General features: G+C 30.4%; 3 protein-coding genes across 3 annotated transcripts; 1 reads left to right on the forward strand and 2 right to left on the reverse strand.

The window, feature by feature from the left end:
* Positions 1 to 552: 552 nt before the first annotated feature.
* Positions 553 to 3177, forward strand: LOC107932518 (50S ribosomal protein L4, chloroplastic). Its single transcript, XM_016864547.2, has 2 exons — positions 553 to 1514; positions 2958 to 3177. Exons 1-2 carry the CDS (start codon positions 674 to 676, stop codon positions 2981 to 2983), a joined length of 867 nt encoding a protein of 288 aa, XP_016720036.1. The 5' UTR covers positions 553 to 673; the 3' UTR covers positions 2984 to 3177.
* Positions 3178 to 4811: 1634 nt separating this feature from the next.
* LOC107932425 (uncharacterized) lies at positions 4812 to 6671 on the reverse strand. Its single transcript, XM_016864407.2, has 2 exons — positions 5342 to 6671; positions 4812 to 5209 (listed from the first exon to the last, which is right to left on the reverse strand). The coding sequence occupies exons 1-2, from the start codon at positions 6328 to 6330 to the stop codon at positions 4966 to 4968; spliced, it is 1233 nt and encodes a 410-aa protein (XP_016719896.1). The 5' UTR covers positions 6331 to 6671; the 3' UTR covers positions 4812 to 4965.
* Positions 6672 to 11657: 4986 nt separating this feature from the next.
* LOC107932431 (vacuolar cation/proton exchanger 3) lies at positions 11658 to 16120 on the reverse strand. The gene is made up of 11 exons (XM_016864414.2): positions 15725 to 16120; positions 15567 to 15634; positions 15054 to 15082; positions 14570 to 14766; positions 13610 to 13828; positions 13172 to 13291; positions 12954 to 13070; positions 12828 to 12881; positions 12624 to 12740; positions 12439 to 12535; positions 11658 to 12000 (listed from the first exon to the last, which is right to left on the reverse strand). The coding sequence occupies exons 1-11, from the start codon at positions 15992 to 15994 to the stop codon at positions 11954 to 11956; spliced, it is 1335 nt and encodes a 444-aa protein (XP_016719903.1). The 5' UTR covers positions 15995 to 16120; the 3' UTR covers positions 11658 to 11953.
* Between the last annotated feature and the right edge of the window lie 1712 nt (positions 16121 to 17832).

Raw genomic sequence — 17832 nt, forward strand, 5'->3', positions numbered from 1 at the left:
CCAATCTTTTTTATTAAAATTTTCATCCATTTTTACATGTATTTTATGCTGACATATATGAATCAGTTTTTAACAGTAAAATGGATGAAATTTTTAACAGAATGACTGGTTTACTCTATGGTCTAACAAATAAGGATTAATTTACCTATTTTTTTAGTAGAGGGAGTAATACAAAGGCTGCCATGATACTAAGTGTTGAATTTTTTTTATACCATCTCTATGCTTACTCATGGCTTTATATTAGAAGTCAGATTGTATTATGTTCCTTTTATTCAAAGAGTAAATTGATATTTCTGTTAAAAATCTTATCCATTTCTACTATTATAAAATGGTCCATGTATGTCAACATGAGGTATACTGTGTGCAATTGTTTGGTTATTCAATCAACTAAAATAATCTTTAATAGTAGAAATTGATAAAAAAAAAATTTATAGAAATGATTAATTTACTTTTTGAACTAATGTACAATGGCTACTTTACTCAATTTTCAAGTTAGGAGGGAAAACGTAATCTAACTTTTAATATAAGGGCTTTTAAGATAAATTTACCTTTCTTTTCGAAGGAAAGCGGATAAGAAATAATAGACTCTTCTTAGCTCATCCTTTTTCTCTTCTTCCCAAATAGCACCCAAAATCCAAAAAGGAAAAAAAAAGAAAAAAAAAATCCTCCAAAAATGGCGACTTCAGCTACTACACTCAGTTCACTTTCCTTCTTCTCTTCTTCCCTTTTCCTCTCCTCTCCGTCCTCTAAACTCTCAACTTCCCTTTCCTTCTCTTTCAAACCTTTTTCAAATCCGTCTCTTTCCATTTCTTCCCAACTTTCCACTCTCCCCATTTTGTCCTTCACCGGCGAAAAAATCGGCGAAACTTATCTCGACCTCAAATCAGCCCCTCCCGAAACCGCTAGAGCCGTCGTTCACCGAGCAATCATCACTGACTTACAAAACAAGCGTCGTGGCACAGCTTCTACACTCACTCGTGGTGAAGTCCGTGGTGGAGGAAAAAAGCCTTACCCTCAAAAGAAAACCGGACGTGCTCGCCGTGGGTCTACGCGCACCCCGCTCCGTCCCGGTGGTGGTGTTATCTTCGGACCCAAACCCAGAGACTGGTCGGTTAAGATCAATAAAAAAGAGAAAAGGTTGGCGATTTCGACGGCGTTATCCAGTGCGGCTGAGAACACGATAGTTGTTGAAGATTTTGGGGATAAATTTGAGAAACCGAAGACTAAAGAGTTTATTGAGGCTTTGAAGAGATGGGGATTAGACCCAAAGCAGAAATCTATGTTTTTGATGATGGAAGTGCCGGAAACTGTGAATAAATCGAGTCGGAATATTGGAACTTTGAGGATGTTAACGCCGAGGACCCTTAATTTGTTTGATATTTTGAATTGTGATAATTTGGTGTTGACTCCGGATACTGTGGATTATCTCAATGGAAGATATGGTGAAGATTATGAAGGTGATACTGAGGATGATAATGAAGAGTATGAAGAAAAAGAAGAACAAAGCGGTGAAGGTAAAGTTCTTTTTTAGTTAGTATATTACTGATAAATTGGTGCTAAAATTTTCTATCTTTTTATTGCATTACATTTTGTGTGTGTAGGTTTATAATGTTTATTTACTGATCTGATATGTGTGAAGAAGATGAATTTAGATGTCGTTTAGAAGGACCAATAGATGAAATTTATAATAAAAAGGAGCAATTTACTATAAGGACTAATTTGCCCATTTTTTGAGTAGAGTGGTAAACTGTAGTCACTCCTAGTAAGGGGTCTCTACGGAACTTTTATCGAGAAATGAGCTTTGTTGGGTAAAAGTATGATGAAGAAATAGTAAATTAGTCTCTATACAATAGATCAAAGAGCAAATTGATCTTTTCTGTTAAAGAATTCATCCATTTTTACTATTAAAATTTGGTATGATTGATAGAATAATTAGATGTGACATGCCACATGTACCTCATGTTGACGTACAGAGACCACTTTTTAACAATAGAAATAAATAAATTTTTTAACAAAAGTATGAGTTTGCCCTTTGATCTAACGTACAAGAATTAACTTGCCTATTTTGTAGTAGAGTGGATGAAATGTAATCCGACTCTTAATATAAAAGTCTCCATGATACTTTTATTGCTTTGTTGGTCCTTATGCAATAGGTTAAGTGTATATATTCAACATAGTGAAGCTGCCAATAGAGTAGAAAGATCCTTTGTTGGTAATTATACACAATTTGGCACTGTATTCAACATGGTAAAGATACAAAAGAGAGTATTAAGATGCATATTCCTACTTGGTAGGAGCTGAGTTCGTGATAACGAGTAAGGCATAATTGCAAAAAATGCAAAATGGTGTATGGTGTGTATAACGTATGGTGCAATAAGTACTATGTATGACTTTAGATAGATGTACAATTCAACATAGTCAAGATGCAAAGAGAGTACTAAGATCTTTGTTAATGACAAAGAGAGTATGAAGATGCTTATTCTTCTTTGGTAATAGTTGGTAAAAGTACCATGGAGGCCTCTGGACTAGGAGCTAGATTGTATTAAAAATAGACAAATTAGTTTCTGTATGTCAGATCAAAGAGCAAATCGATCATTCTGTTAAAAATTTCATCTATTTCTACTATTCAAAATTAATCACTGTATGTTAACATGAGGTACATGTGGCACGCCACGTGTCACTGACATACAGGGACTAAGTTGCTCATTTTTTGAGTAGAGGGGATTCCATGATATTTTTACCGTAATAGCTTTAGTTTGCTATAATGACTAAGGACTAATTGCAAAATGCAAAATGCAAAATGGTGCACGACATCACATAGGTGTTTCTTGATCAGTTTTGTATCTGTTAGCCTGCATAGATGAGATGATGATCATTGAATCTATAAGGAGTTCTTATATTTATCTTTGTTGATTTTTTTTCTTGTGTTAATTTATTGACCATTCCTTTTGAGGCAGATGAGAATGGTGATGCAGCTCAATGACCTGCTTTCCCCCCCTCAATTAGCATATAAGCCATTACATATATGCTGAAGAAATTCAAGGCTTTGCCTAAATCAAACATTGTTGTAGGCTAGTTTTGGTGATTTATTGAGGTTAATTAGCTCTGTATCTTTGCAGATTTTTACAAAGTTGTATCAATTTAGTTCATTAATGATCTAATAACACTCTTCCAATCCAAGCATTGCCCTATTTCATTCTCCCTTTATTTGATTATTTCCTTTTGTTATTCATTACTTGGATCTCCAAGTTCTTGCACTCTCCCCCAAAAGTCATAAGTTTTGGTAAAAATATTAGATCTAAAAAATGGGCTTAGGTGAAAATTTTAGGCTCATTTAAAATATAAGTTGAGTTTATGTTTAAACATTCAAGAGTTTAACTTGGCTGAATTCAATTTTTTTAGTTTATAATGTTATATGTTATAATATAAACATTTAAAAAAATGTTAAGATAATTATATATAAAATTTTAATAAATAGTAGAATTAAATAATTAAATATTAAATTTAAAATAGTATAAACATATTTTTATTTTTATTTTTTAAATATTATGAGCGGGTCTAATATGATCTTTGGTTAGTTATAAGTATGAGCAAGTTTAGATAAAAATTTAGACTCATATTTCAGATCAGGTCGAGCTTGGGCAAGCAAAAAGTGTATTAATATCATGTGTAGGCTCGATCCAAGAACATTAGATTCTAAACGAGGTCATATTATTAATATTATTAAAATTTAAATTCATTGGTGTGACATTTTAGAACAAAAAAAAACTCATACGATAATTATGTAATAAAAAATGACGCAATAATTTTAAATTTAACAAAAGGATTTTAGTAGTGTAAATAATTAGACTTATTCTTTAAAATAAAGTATGAGAACTAAATTTCCTTTGACTTAGTATGACTTAAAAAATTAGGATTTTGGGTTGAATTTTGTGATATATAGAGAAATAGGTTGATTTTGGAGAAAAAAATAGAAAAATATAAATATGACTAAGAAATGAATCAAACTTGAAACTCAAGTATAAAATCACTAATATTTAACATTTAACTAAAAGAGTTGACATGTTATATAAGTCATAATGCATGCCTCGAAGGACACGTTTTCAGCCCTAATCAATCTATTTCCCTTCATATCGCAGAAACCGACCCAAAACCTTAATTTCTTCAAAAATAAATATTCCTAAATTTGGCCAACTTTAATACTTTGTGCTTTTTTTTTCTTACAATATTTGAAAATTAATTTGAAAAAGAAAAACAATAAATAAAGCACTCTCCCATTGCCATCACTTCAACCAACAAAACTAGCATCCACAAGGCTACACATTGCACCTACCATCATATTATTGAACTCATTAAAGCCCTGGTGTAAAAATAATAATAATAGAGTATGTTAAAGTGAAATTGACCACACCAGCTACTTGTATACAATTTTCATAACATGGATACACCCAATTCTAGCTAATAAAAATTCAATCCCTCAACTACATATACCAACCAAATTGAGTAATAGATTAATAAGTGGGAAACATGGGTAGATAAGTTAATTTTGTGTATTTATAGTATACTATTATTATTTATAGATGTGACATATTAGGTAAGTTTTTATGCATGATAACATGTATACTATTTTAAGGTTAATACGTGTACACTTAAAGTGGGTTCGCATACACAGGGTTTACACTTACGTGTCCTCATCTAAAGCTCTCCCATGTGCGAACTCATACAAAATGCGGGTCAAGATCCGATAGACTAACAGATCAGTGGGTTGATAATAGTTAGTATTATAACAATTATTTGTAAATTCAATCTAATGGTATTAACAAAATATATTATTACTAATTACATTTTCTCACATGGATTGGTACAATAAAATCAAACCTGAAGTCATTGGGAAAGAAAGGTTTTCATTTGTCCAAACAAAATTCCAGAAAAAGAAAGAAAAGACAGGGTGTTGGCCATTGCTTCTTAAGCAATACTATCCGATGAACCAAGAGGGAAACAAGTATCTTCCCCACCGGTGCTCCATAGAAAATCAGCGTAGCTCGCCGGATAATATGAGTTATTAGGATCAACTTCAATGGCTTCCAAGAAATTTTCCTCCGCTGCCCACAAATCCTTCTTCGCTTTCCATAAAAAAATCGCATATTTATTGTGTACTTCAGCGTCTACCGGTTCCACTTGTATTGCTTTCTTGAACAACTCTTCTGCTCTGAGAATTAAACAAATAAAATATTTAGTCTAAAAAACTCAAAAACAATACCTCTATGGTTGGGAGTGGAGATCCCTCGACAACTAAAACAACAAAATAAAATTTAAAAAAAAAATTGAATGAGAAAGATACCTGTCATAATCATGAACAACAAGGTAGAGAAACTGAGCATAATTAGCAAGGAGGAGAGGATTATTAGGTTCTTGTGATAATCCCTTTTTGTAAACAAGCTCTGTCCTACAATGCGTTCCATCAACGATCGAGTTCCGATGACTCAACTCTTCTTCACTCGGTTCCCACTCTGTTTCATCAAACCATTCATCACCACCACAAGCAACCGGTCTCGCTTTTCCCCCATCGCCTCTACCACCACCAGTTTTCCCATTCTGTAGCTGCAAAGAATCAAACTTCGTTTGCTCCTTGCCTCGAACTTCACCGGAAGGAACATAAGAATAAGACCCCATCGTCGGATTCACCGCCGTTTCAGCCGCCAAAGCGGCGTTGTTTCCCATAGAACGAACAGAGAAATTCGCTAACAATATCATCACGTAAATCATTAAAGTGGGTGTATGAGAAAACACTTGTTGAAACAACCAGAGGAACGAAGCATGGATCTCGTTTTGAACTCTAATGAAAATTCCATGTAAATCTTCGTATAACAATGATTCACGCATTTGTAAAGTGTAACTATGGAGCTCACGGATTATAAATACCGTCGATGAAAACGCCTTTTTCATTGAACAACAAGCCGATTCCCCCCACTGTAATTCATTATCGAAGCTATCTTCTTCGTCGTCGGATCTTTCATCGCCGTCGTGTAAGTGGAATCTGAGGGCTGAATCTTTAATTCTCTTTGAAAATTCATCGTCTGATAAGGAGTGTATACAAGCAATTGGTGAAGAAGCTTTATGTTTCGGTTTGAAAATTTCAGAGGATTTAGACCGGTTGATAATGGCGGAACGTGAACCGAAAAGAGTAGACCGGTTAACGGTCTTTGAAACAAGGACGGCGTCGGTACGGCACCGTTTTGCAAATGAAGGTGAAGGGATTACCGCCGACGAGTGGGTAAGGTTTGGCTCTGATAACTGTAAATGCAAATTTGCTGCTACATTTACTACCATTTGTTACAAAATTCGGCTATGAGCCACCAAACAGAGCCTTAAGATTGAAAAAAAAAACTTTTTTTTCTTTCAAAATTCAAACCCTGAATTTTTTCCTTAATTTATTCGAAAATGGAGAAAAATCGGATCTTGAAACTGGAAAACTGATAGAAATTCGAGATTTCTTAACGAAACATTAATTAAACAATAGTTTTCAAGAAATTTGTTAAGAAAGAAAAAAGGAATTTTCTTAGTTTTTGCTTGGCGCCCGAGAAAAAGAAGCTCTGGCGAAGCTTTATATATTCAGTTATCAGAAAGGAGGAGAAGATCTGTATTTATAGAACAAAGCTGTTTCCTTTTTTTGCTCTGTGTACTTCAAAAAAATAAAATATATATAGAGAGAGATTTTGTTTTACTGTGATAAGTCTAAGATTTTGTTTAACGAAAAAGGATTAATATAAGATTTGATACTTTGAGTTTAATTTTGCTGTTCAATTTGATACTTATGTTTCTTTTGTCCTAATTGGTTACCTGAATTTTACTTTGATATTCAATTTAGTACCTAGACCAAATGGTATCATATCCCTTATGACTATTTGACACGTGTGATCTTGTAACAAAATATAGGTACTTAATTGCAATAAAAAACACTTAGCTATTAAATTAAATATTGAAGCCAAATTCAGACAATTAATTGAGAAAAAATTCAAGTGCCAAATTGAATATTAAAACTAAACTTAAATATGAAATTGAGACTAAAAATTTCAAGTACTGAATCAGGATAAAAAACTGAAGTACAAAATTGAATATTGAATAGTAAATTATTATAATTATATTTATTTAATATATTACATATTTAAAAATAATAATAGGATATTAATATTTTAACATTGTATCAAATTATAAATAGTATATATATTCATAAATTTTAATGATATTATTTTTTCTTAATATGTTTTTTGTCTATTTTTTTATTTTTTAATGTGTTTACCGAAGTGAGTCTAGTAACAGAGGCGAATCCCGACCCACCTTAAAATGGAAAATTGTTGTTTTAAAATTTTAAATTAATAAAGGTAAAATTATATTTTGGCTCCCCTAAAATTATAAAAAAAATAATTTAATCCTTTAAATTTTATAAAGATATAGAGTATTAAAAATTAAATTTTATTTCGGCCCCTTAAATTTTTTTTCTAACTTCATCCCTGTCCAGTAACTAATCTTTCACATTCTGTAAGCCCATTAAGGAGTAGATGCTGGCCACAAATTTTAAAACTGCTCCGAAAATCGAATTTTCTACCATTAGTTAAGGTTTTATGTCTAATTTATTTATATGATTAATATATATATTTTAAATATGCTTCACATTAGTTTATATTAAATAATTGAGATAAAATTTTATATATTATTTTTATATTAGTTGATATTATTTTTATTTGTTTGTATGTATTTCGCATGTGAAGAAAATTAGATTTTTCCATTTCTTTTACATATGTTTTTAATTTCAACACGGCTTGTTTCATGGACAAAGATGGAGGTGACGTGGTAAACATTTAAGTATGCCACGTTTCTATACCGCCGCCTCTCGCGAAATTTACTTTCCACCGACTTGTTTTGTCGCCACGTGTCCTTATCTATACCCTTTGTTTTGGTTAAAATTACATTTAAACCTGATTTTGGTTTGCATCTTAAATCACTGGTAATAAAAGTGAATTATGTTTTTTTTCGTACTTAATAAACGGCTAAATTACTTGAAAAGTAAATTTATTTTTCCATTAAAATTTTATTAATTTTTATTATTAAAAACTAATTTTCGTATGTCAACAAGAAGTACGCGTGACATACAGGGACGTAACTGGGAGGACTGGAAGGGCTCCGCCCCCCCTAAAATAGATAATTTTTTATTTAGGTCCTTTAAAATTTTTAAAATTTTAAATTAGTAAAGGTAAAATTACACTTTGCCCCCTAAAAATAATAAAATTTAATTTAATTCTTTAAAAATTATAAAGATATAGATTATTAAAATGGTGAAATTATATTTTTACTATCATAAAAATTACAATTTAATTTGGTTATGTTATCACCATGTCAATTTAATAGTAAAAATGAATATAACTTTAAATAAAAATAATCAATTCACTCTTTAATCTAACGTATAAAAATAAAATTATAGAGGACTTCTAATACAAATATCTTCAAATATACGAATTGTCAATGGAATAGAAAACTAATCATTCACAATTAAAAATAAAAAAAATTAGTAGTTTAATTTATTATAAATTGTATTAATTTTATTTACATTTTTACTAGTTAGTGATTAGGTGTTCCTCTAAATTCAAAGATTAATCATAGAGTTTGAAATTAAATGTTAAATCCAAAAGTAGGCTTTGGAAAAGAAAATGTAAAATGGACTTATCTTAAGCATGGCAACAATAGTGAATACCAAATATGGAAAATTCTAACAGAAAATAAATCTCAATTTTAAAAGAAAGTTTAATTTATATGAGATAAGATACTGTAATATGAGATAAAAAAAGAAAAAGAAGAAGCTAAATGCATCGTTTTTCTTAAATAATAATAAATTAACATGTGCTTAATTTTTTTTAAAGTTTAATATATCATTTAGTATTTGTGTTTGAATTTTTTTAATGTAGTATTTTCGTTTTTTTGTCCAATGTATTCAAGGGTGAAGGTAGAAAATTAATTTAGGAATTGTAGTAAAATTTGTTGATTAAAATATGTTTATAAGTCATTATACTCTTCACAAATTTGTAATTTAGTCATTATATTTTTGTTTTTAGGAATTTAGTCTATCTATTTTTTAAATTTCAAAACTTTCAACTGTTAACACGGGTAATCTCTCTTTTTTTTTGGTATTTTTAAATTAAAAAATTATACCGTATGAATTATATTATTATTTATGTATTAAAAATGTCAAAATTAATAAAATTATTCATTCATTTATTAAAAAAGATAATTAATTTTTCAATATAAAATGCACAAAAAAAAAAGAAAAAAAAATCTAATTGTGGAAAGCAAAGCCAAAAAAAGAGATGAGAAATGGAAGGTCCAAAAACCAAAAATGTTGAGGTAACCAAAAACGTTTACATCATCAAAAATATGGAAGGCTAGTAATTTCAACGGTTGATATTGATTATTTGACATTTTATAAAATTTTGATAACCCAAAAATAAATGTTTACTTAAAAAGATTTGAAGTCGATATGACTCGACTCGATAAATATGATTAATAAATTTGAATAATTAAAATTAAAATGATTTGAATTGAAATATATCTCAATTCAAAATAACCTAAAAATTTTAAAAGTTTGAATCGATCATTTAATCCAAAATCAAATACAATTCACCCAATTGACAAGTCTTCTCATAAACATTGAAACAACATTTCCAAAGTATTGTCTAGATTCTAAGTTAGGTGTATAAACTTCAAATTGGTTAAATTGAAAAAATAAATAAATGTGAAGTTATCCTAAAGTTTAAATTAAAGGGGATGCATGTCGTGTAAAAGTACAATAAATTTATAATTTAGTCCACATGTTTTACACACTTTCATAATTTTTTTTATATAATTGATATTTCAACAATTCATCTGTTGAATTTATTAGTATATAGCTGTAATTGTTGTATAAGTAAAGTTTCAAATCAATTATCAACAAGTGTTGGATGCAATAGTAAATCACATTACATTTTCATGGAGTCAGGACCCAAAAAATTGTAAAATTACCTTGTAAACCCTTCAAAATTTTAAAAATTACAAGTTAATATATAATGATAAATTTACACTTTGACCTTCCAAAAATTTATGATTTATCTCTATCTTTTTTAAAGCAATTTTCTGATTTCGTCTCTATTTTAAGAGACATTATTGAGAAAAATCTTTATGATTCCCGAAAAGATTAAATTTTATAAAGTATAAAACGTAGATGAAAAATAATACAAAAATGGTTTGGATGGTGTCAACCAATTTGGCCCATGGAAAAGGAGTTGATTAGCGTAGTTGAGTTGGAGAAAGACGTGCATGAATGTGGATGGGAATATTGGCACACCATGCACGCACCAAAGCAGGTTGCAGGCTGACCACTCACTCCTTTCGTCCACTCATCCTCAATCTCGTTTGTTTTCAAACCCAATCAAAGAATCAAATTTGAGAGGGTTAAATCAATCTCTTTTGGATTCAGTCTTCTTTGGAAACCCCAAGTGATACAAATTGATACAAGTCCTCTTTAACTATATTTACGGCTATGAGATTTTCTCCACAAGAGATTAAATTTGCTGACAATTTTGGGTCCCAATACGAAATTTTCACCAACTTGACGAGGTTTCGTTGTATTTTCAAAGCTAGCTGCAAGTCATGGTAATGGCAACCCCTTCAAATTCACACCATAACCATTTATCTTTAATTTTTTAATAATACTTATTTTTATCCATAATCCCTTCAACTTGTAAATCAGAAAAAAAAACATATTTACGTGTATTTAGATTTTTGTTTTATTATTTTTTAATAACATGAACATATTTTCACATTTTTTATCTTTTTAATAAATAAGTATAATGCGACAATTTTAAATAATTAGACAAGTTACAGTGAAGTAAGCAATTACTATAACAGCTTTATGTTTTTATTTATTTTGATCATGTCACGTAAAGTGGTAATTAGTTTGGAAAACATTGAGTAATTCGAATTTTTATCATCCTTAATTAGTTTAGTGTGAAAATTCATAAACATTTAAGTTTTGTCTATTTTTATCTTGGACCATTTTGATTTCAAATCATTTTAAGCTTGATTTTTTTTTCTAATCTTTTTAATCAAGTCGGGTTTAAAATAAGTTTGGGTCTAGGTCTTTTTGGTTTATTCTTTCGATTCTAGATTCATTTTTCCTCATCTGAAATAAAACGTGACTATCTAAAGATCTCATTATAGTGGGATTCTTTTAAATCAATGATTGAAATAAAAAGGATGAAAAAGAAACACCAATCTACCGTTAATCATGTCATGTAGGATTTGCATTGAGAAACGATAGTTTACTTTTTAACCAATTCAACCGGTTTCAACACTAAAGAAGGACTGATTTCCACATAAAAGCAATGTATTCAATAACTGATTTAATAGGTTCCAAGTTGTCAGTACAAATTCTTAGTTCTCATCATTCTATCTTTTAACTGTTAGAAATTTTCATGTACGTATTTCAAAGAATTTCACATATCTCACATCCTTTAGATGCACCTACTAAAATAAGTTTATATAGTATTAATTTACAATAAGTTTATATCATTTAAAAAAGATATCCAAATTCCAGAAGAATTCTTGGCAAATTTTACAAACATCTCAAATAAAAAAAAGTAAGTGGTATAATTATGTTTGCTTTGGTAAGCATATAATGAAATGATGACAAAAACCTTATTAAGGAATCCCATAAACAGAGCTTGTTTACGAACAACATTTTCAAATGAGAAATGGGTTTTCTCCCTCTCTCTCTCAACTTGAAAAATGGCCTCAAACACTACTCCTTATCTTCTCAGTGCTCAAATTTCCAAAATGTAAATATTTTTCATACGGTCCAAGAAAATCGATGCTTGGAATGACGTCATCCTTGGGGGGTATTTCCGGTGTAAAGGGCGGCGGCCGGCTAGGCTGACAACGATGGGTTGAGTCCCGATTGGACATTAGTTTGATCTATAACAGGCAAATTGTGCCATTAATTAGTATTCACCAAACAATAAATAAATAAAGGGATGCCATTGGAATTAGTTTTAATTTGGCTAATATATTTAAATACTCTAAATAAACCTTAATCTATGCGTTAAGATTTACGGCATTATTTTTTTCATCTATTAATATCTAATATACTGGTCATCACCATTCAAACACGTGAGACCAGTGAAAATCAATTTGTAAATTGTAATTAAACATGCATTGGATGTTAATGGACAAAAAAGTAACGGAGTGAAATCAAACACTAAATTTCAAGCTCTTATATTAATTTTTTGTTGATGCAATAGAAATTATATACGCTTTAATACCAACATGAAATTTAAAAGAGTAATTCGAATTTTTAATAGAGTGATTAAGTGTATCGTATATGCATACCATCCCATTTTATTTTTTACTTACCCAGTGGTGCTGGAATTTTATGAACAAAAAAACATGCAGAAATGGCTGCATAACAAAGGCAAAGTACCACTCCTTTCATGTAATGTGAAGTTCCATCCTATAAAAGAAAATTATATTTATTACAACAATAAAATATAAACACTAAAATTTAGAAAGAAAATTAATTAAAAGTTGATTAATAAAACCTGTAGAGTAAAGGCAACAACAAGTATTGTTAAAGCAAGACAACCAGTTTCGAGAAGATTGAAATCAAGGTCCATTTTGATTCTCATAATCCACCCAACCACAACACATAATGGAACCTGTGGTATATACATATAATGTTAGAATTGATCGAGAGATTAAGACATTAAGTTGTTGAACATGACACTACATGTTTAAATTCTTACAGCAAACATGGAGATTTGAGTTGCAGAACCCAAAGCAACACCCAAAGATATGTCCTGAAATTTAGGTTTCCAACAATCAAAACTCGCCAGGTATAGGTATAATGATAGATGTATATGATTGATTACCAGCTTGTTTTTAAAGGCGAAAATGATAGCTCCAGCATGTTCAGCTGCATTCCCTACAATGGGTATCAAAATTATGCTGATGAAGCTAATGGAAATGCCCCATGTTTCTGATGCAGCCTGAACCATCAAACACACATACATATGTAAATACATCAATGTGAACCATATATGTATGTATATATGTTATAGAATATGGATGGATGGATGGATGGATGTACCTCAATTGTGCCCACCACATACTCAGATAGCAAAGCAATGATGAGTGTCATACCAACCAACCAGCTAAATCCACTCCAAAACCCTATCACTGCCTTTTCTTCATCTTCATCTTCAACTTCCTACACCATCATTATCAATTAGCATCACTTTCAGCTGCGAACTCGGGTTTAGAGGAGTCCATAGATCAATATCATGCATGGTTGCTTATGCTTGATTTGGTATGAAATACGACAAGTTCTTCCATAATCCAGAATTCAGCTTCAACTATTAACAATGGTAAGATTCTTCTATTTAAATTCTTATACTGAATTCGATGGTGTTAAATTTTGAAACAAAATAGGAAAATTAAATTCCTTAAAATAGAAGTAAAGGATTAAATTTTCAAATATATAAATAGTATAAAGGCTTGGAGCATATTTGAACCGAAAAATAGTAACCTCTTGAGAGTCAAAAATCTGCCTATGAGTCTTAAGCTGGAAGACAATATATCCAATATAAGCAACAAGCATCACCACACTGCTTGCTCTTGACAGCTCCAATGTATATTCAGCAATGGAAACCCCAGTTTCAGGTTTTACTGCATATTTAAACATCAATGGCAACATATGGCAAAGCAATCCCAACAACAACAGCCCAGAGTTCACATCAGCTTGCTTCTGCACATATCATATATAATATATACACAAACATACAGCCCCAATGCATTATTATCAATAAATAACTTTTGGATAAATTACACTGGTAGTCATCAAATTATTGGTAAGTTTCTTTTTTGATCACTCAACTATTCGATAACTTTTTTGGGTCATCTGCTGCTAAATGGCTAACGGAAAGATGATGTGATAGTTTTTAAAATTGGCATAATAGTAACTTTAACCCTCAACATTTATATAACATTTACATATTGTGTAATTGAGTCCTTTTTGCAGTTTTTTTTAAGACACTTTCACTTAAAAAGGTAAAAAAATAAATAAATTTATCAGCTAAATTTGATTGAAAATATACCAGAAATGAAAACATCAGGAAATCCAAGATAATAATTTTCATTTTTCTCATTCTTTTTAAAATTCACTCAGCATCACAAAGAAAAGAAAAATTGCAAAAAAGATCAAATTACACAATGTGTAAATGTTGAGGGTTAAATTATTTTAGAACCCAAACTAAATTGACACAATTAATAAATATTGAGGGTTAAAGTTGTAATTGTGCCAATTTTATGTTAGTTATTTAATAGATAGTGACCAAATAAGAAAAAAATCGAATAGTTGAGTGATTATTTTATAACTTCATAATTGGGTGACCGAAAAAAAAACTTACTAATAACTGGATGACATCCAGTGTAGTTTACCCTATTAATTTTCCAAAATTACTTATAGTATGATAAAGAAAGTCTTTACCCTATCATATCTTTGCTCTCTTTTGAGGTTGGCGAGGCCTCCACAAAGGAGAGAAGTGCCAAGAACAAGGAGGAGATTTGAGAGAATGGAGCCCATTAGAGAGTACTTGAGAACATGTATTTTGTTTCTGTAAAGTGCAAATAGTGCTATTATAAGCTCTGTTGCATTCCCACATGTTGCATTTAGGAGTCCTCCAACTGCAAATATTCCAATCCCATTATTATTTTTTATTTTCTTGATCCTTTAAAAACTGGGTTAATATACCATTTAATACTTGAATTTGGCTTTAATGTTCAATTTGGTACCCAAGCCAAAACGGCATAATGTGGTCCAATGAATATTCCACACGAGTGCTAATGGGACAAAAAAATTCAAGTACTAAATTGAACATTAAAATTAAATTAGGTACTAAATAGTATATTAACCCAAAAAAATCAAAATTTCCTATCTAAATGTTTGAAATGTAATATATATATAATAATACCTGTTGGACCTGTAAAGTACGCAATTTGCCTGGATTTTATAGAAAGAAATCTTGTCAGAAATCTTGCATATAAATTATACTAGAATATATGTGCATGAAAATAAAATGGATAATATGAAAATTAACCCCTAAACTTTGTAACTTTTAACAATTCGGTACCTAAATTTTTTTTAATAATTAGACACTCTAAGTTTATTAAGTTATTAACCTCGTTACATAAAATATTGAAATGGCTTTGTTGATCAATACTAGGGTCAAATCCCAAGACAATTTTGGGTTTAGTTTTTGCCAAAATTTATTCACTTAACGAAGTTGGTATGATTTTATGGTTGTATTAATAGCAAATTTTGATAGAAAATACACTAATTGTGTTAACGATTGGACTAAATCTCAAACTCCATTCATCTGACCATTAAATTTGCTAACCAAATAAAAAGTGTAGGGATGTACGAAATCGTTAAAAAACATATTGTTCGAGGATCAATTTATAAATTAATATCCTATCAAACTTACTCAGTTAGGAAGCTAACACGCTCAGCAAGTGGTGTAAGTCCAAGCAAACTTAAAGCAAATACCCATGGCTACATTAAGATTAACAAAAACCCAGAAAAATTAAATTAAAAATGATAAAATTAAAGATAAATTAAATTAAATTTGAAAAAGAAACTTACTCTTCCAAACTTATAGAAATCAGCAGCAATGGCTAAAGGGATTGCAGGAAAAAGAACAGCAAGCTTAGTACCTAAAATCACTTCTTGCAAATTTGCTAACAACTCCCTAAGAATCCGAAATCGGATCGTTGACACCAGTATCGGGTCCGATTTCTTACGCATAAACGAACTCGACATGTTTTGTGCTGTCCTAATTGTAACACCATTGTTATTATTACAACATGTTTCTTTGCCCATCAAACTTTTGTTGGACCCTTCAGAGAACTCCATTGATACAAAAAGAAGAAGAAGAAGAAGAAGAAGAAGGATTAAAGTGCAATTATAGGTTTTATTTTACTTTTGTTCGAAGAGAAATAATTTGTTAATAGTAAGAGCAAAGTGGGGAATGTTTTTTGATTTTTTATATATGCATGGGATTTATATAGGGACATTAATTTTTATTTCTTTAGGGTTTTGCAGTTTCCTGGAATTTTCCAACCCTTTTGTTTCCATTCTTGCATGAGCTTTGAGCCCTTTAATTTACGTACTATAGTATTTAGTTTTCACCCTTAGAGAAAAATGAAAGTTGCAGGTACATATTTATACACATTTACGTTTATAAAGTTAAATTATGCATATATGGATATATAAGGGTTAATTTCTAAACTTTAAAATGGTTTAATTGAATCTTCAAGGCATTAGTATATAATATTACTTAAAATACGTGGATCAAGTTATAAATATGCGTGTGCTTATTAGAAGACACGTCAGATTTAAACTATATATGCAATAGGTACACATGTATTTATAATTTAATCAATGCGAGTTCGCATTTGACACTTAAGAAAATGATGTTAACAGAAATATCCGATTAATATGATGTTGATACTTTAATGATTTAATTAAAATATTTTAAAAAATTTGAGGAAACTTGCTGTAATTGATTTCTCTCTGTAGTAGAATATATTTATATTTGATTATATTAGTGAAATAAGATAGAATTTCACCATTTATGTTATTTTAGAAGCTTAGAGCTATTTACACCAATCTTTGTTATTAATTTTTTTACGGGTTTAACCTTTATATTTGAATTTATTAAATTAAATTCTATTATGTTAGTTTACTATTTTCACGTAATATTAAAAAAAAACTACATTATTTTAATTAATAATTATGTTTATTGACATTTTTAAAGTTACATAAACTTAATTTTGTGGATGATAGTATACTAAAAAGGGGTCAGAAATTTCTTGGTATTTTCAGGTCAGAGCTTCCTTTACAAAGAATCAAAGGGTTTTGTATGGCAAGATTTTTTGTGAAAAATTAAAGCAATCCAAATGATGAAAATGACAATCTTAAAAATGGTGTATGTACTGCCCCTCTCATATAAAGGAAGGTGTTGGACGAAATTTCCTCACCTTGCTTTTACTTTCCTTTTTTCTATAATAATACCATAGTATGAGAATGTATGAAGAAACACTTATGAACCAACTGGTTTAAATAATGGTTTTTAATTCTGATTTTGGTTCTCCTTTGAAGGTCCTAATTAATAATATAGGTAGTTTTTGCCGTTAAAGAGATGCTGGGGGAATGCTTTTGTAATTCACAAAAAAAAAAAATTATTTGGTTGACATATAAATTTATTATTAGTTGAACTTGGTAGATGGATTAATTTCCATGTCATCTAGGAAGAAGATGGGAATTTTGTGTTATGAAGACTAAGATTGAATCATAATTTTTTGGAGGACTCAGATAACAAATTTATCAATATTTGGGGGCTTAAATAGGAATTTTACCAATATTAAAGTCTCCAGAAGAAGTCTTCGAAGTGTCGTCTTTGGGGCAGCTGATCTGGTCCTTTAACAACGAAAGATAATGTTGCCAAGGGGAGGGTTTTGCCTCCTTCAACAGAAAGTTGTGTACGGGTCATAGAAAGGGTGCCTCAACCATACATGGACGTACGATCACCACCAAGAGGCGACATGAGCATCTTGCCCTTGTTGGGATTTGAATCCCTGACCTATGCCATGTAAGTCCCTTGTTGGGGTATACCGCATGTAGTACCACTTTGGCTAGTTAGCTCAAGTGATACCATATACCCCAATAGGTGACTTATATACTATAGTTAG

This window comes from Gossypium hirsutum, chromosome D08 (genome assembly GCF_007990345.1).
Source record: "Gossypium hirsutum isolate 1008001.06 chromosome D08, Gossypium_hirsutum_v2.1, whole genome shotgun sequence".
Classification (NCBI taxonomy): Eukaryota; Viridiplantae; Streptophyta; class Magnoliopsida; order Malvales; family Malvaceae; genus Gossypium; species Gossypium hirsutum.

Coding starts and splice junctions, on each gene's coding strand:
- LOC107932431 (XM_016864414.2), bottom strand. CDS start 15,994: ATGGAGTTCTCTGAAGGGTCCAACAAAAGTTTGATGGGCAAAGAAACA. Junction 15,635..15,724: donor ATTTCTATAAGTTTGGAAGA/GTAAGTTTCTTT, acceptor ATCTTAATGTAG/CCATGGGTATTTGCTTTAAG. Junction 13,292..13,609: donor AGATTTTTGACTCTCAAGAG/GTTACTATTTTT, acceptor ATGATGGTGTAG/GAAGTTGAAGATGAAGATGA.
- LOC107932518 (XM_016864547.2), top strand. CDS start 674: ATGGCGACTTCAGCTACTACACTCAGTTCACTTTCCTTCTTCTCTTCT. Junction 1,515..2,957: donor AGAAGAACAAAGCGGTGAAG/GTAAAGTTCTTT, acceptor CTTTTGAGGCAG/ATGAGAATGGTGATGCAGCT.
- LOC107932425 (XM_016864407.2), bottom strand. CDS start 6,330: ATGGTAGTAAATGTAGCAGCAAATTTGCATTTACAGTTATCAGAGCCA. Junction 5,210..5,341: donor GTTGTTCATGATTATGACAG/GTATCTTTCTCA, acceptor TTTAATTCTCAG/AGCAGAAGAGTTGTTCAAGA.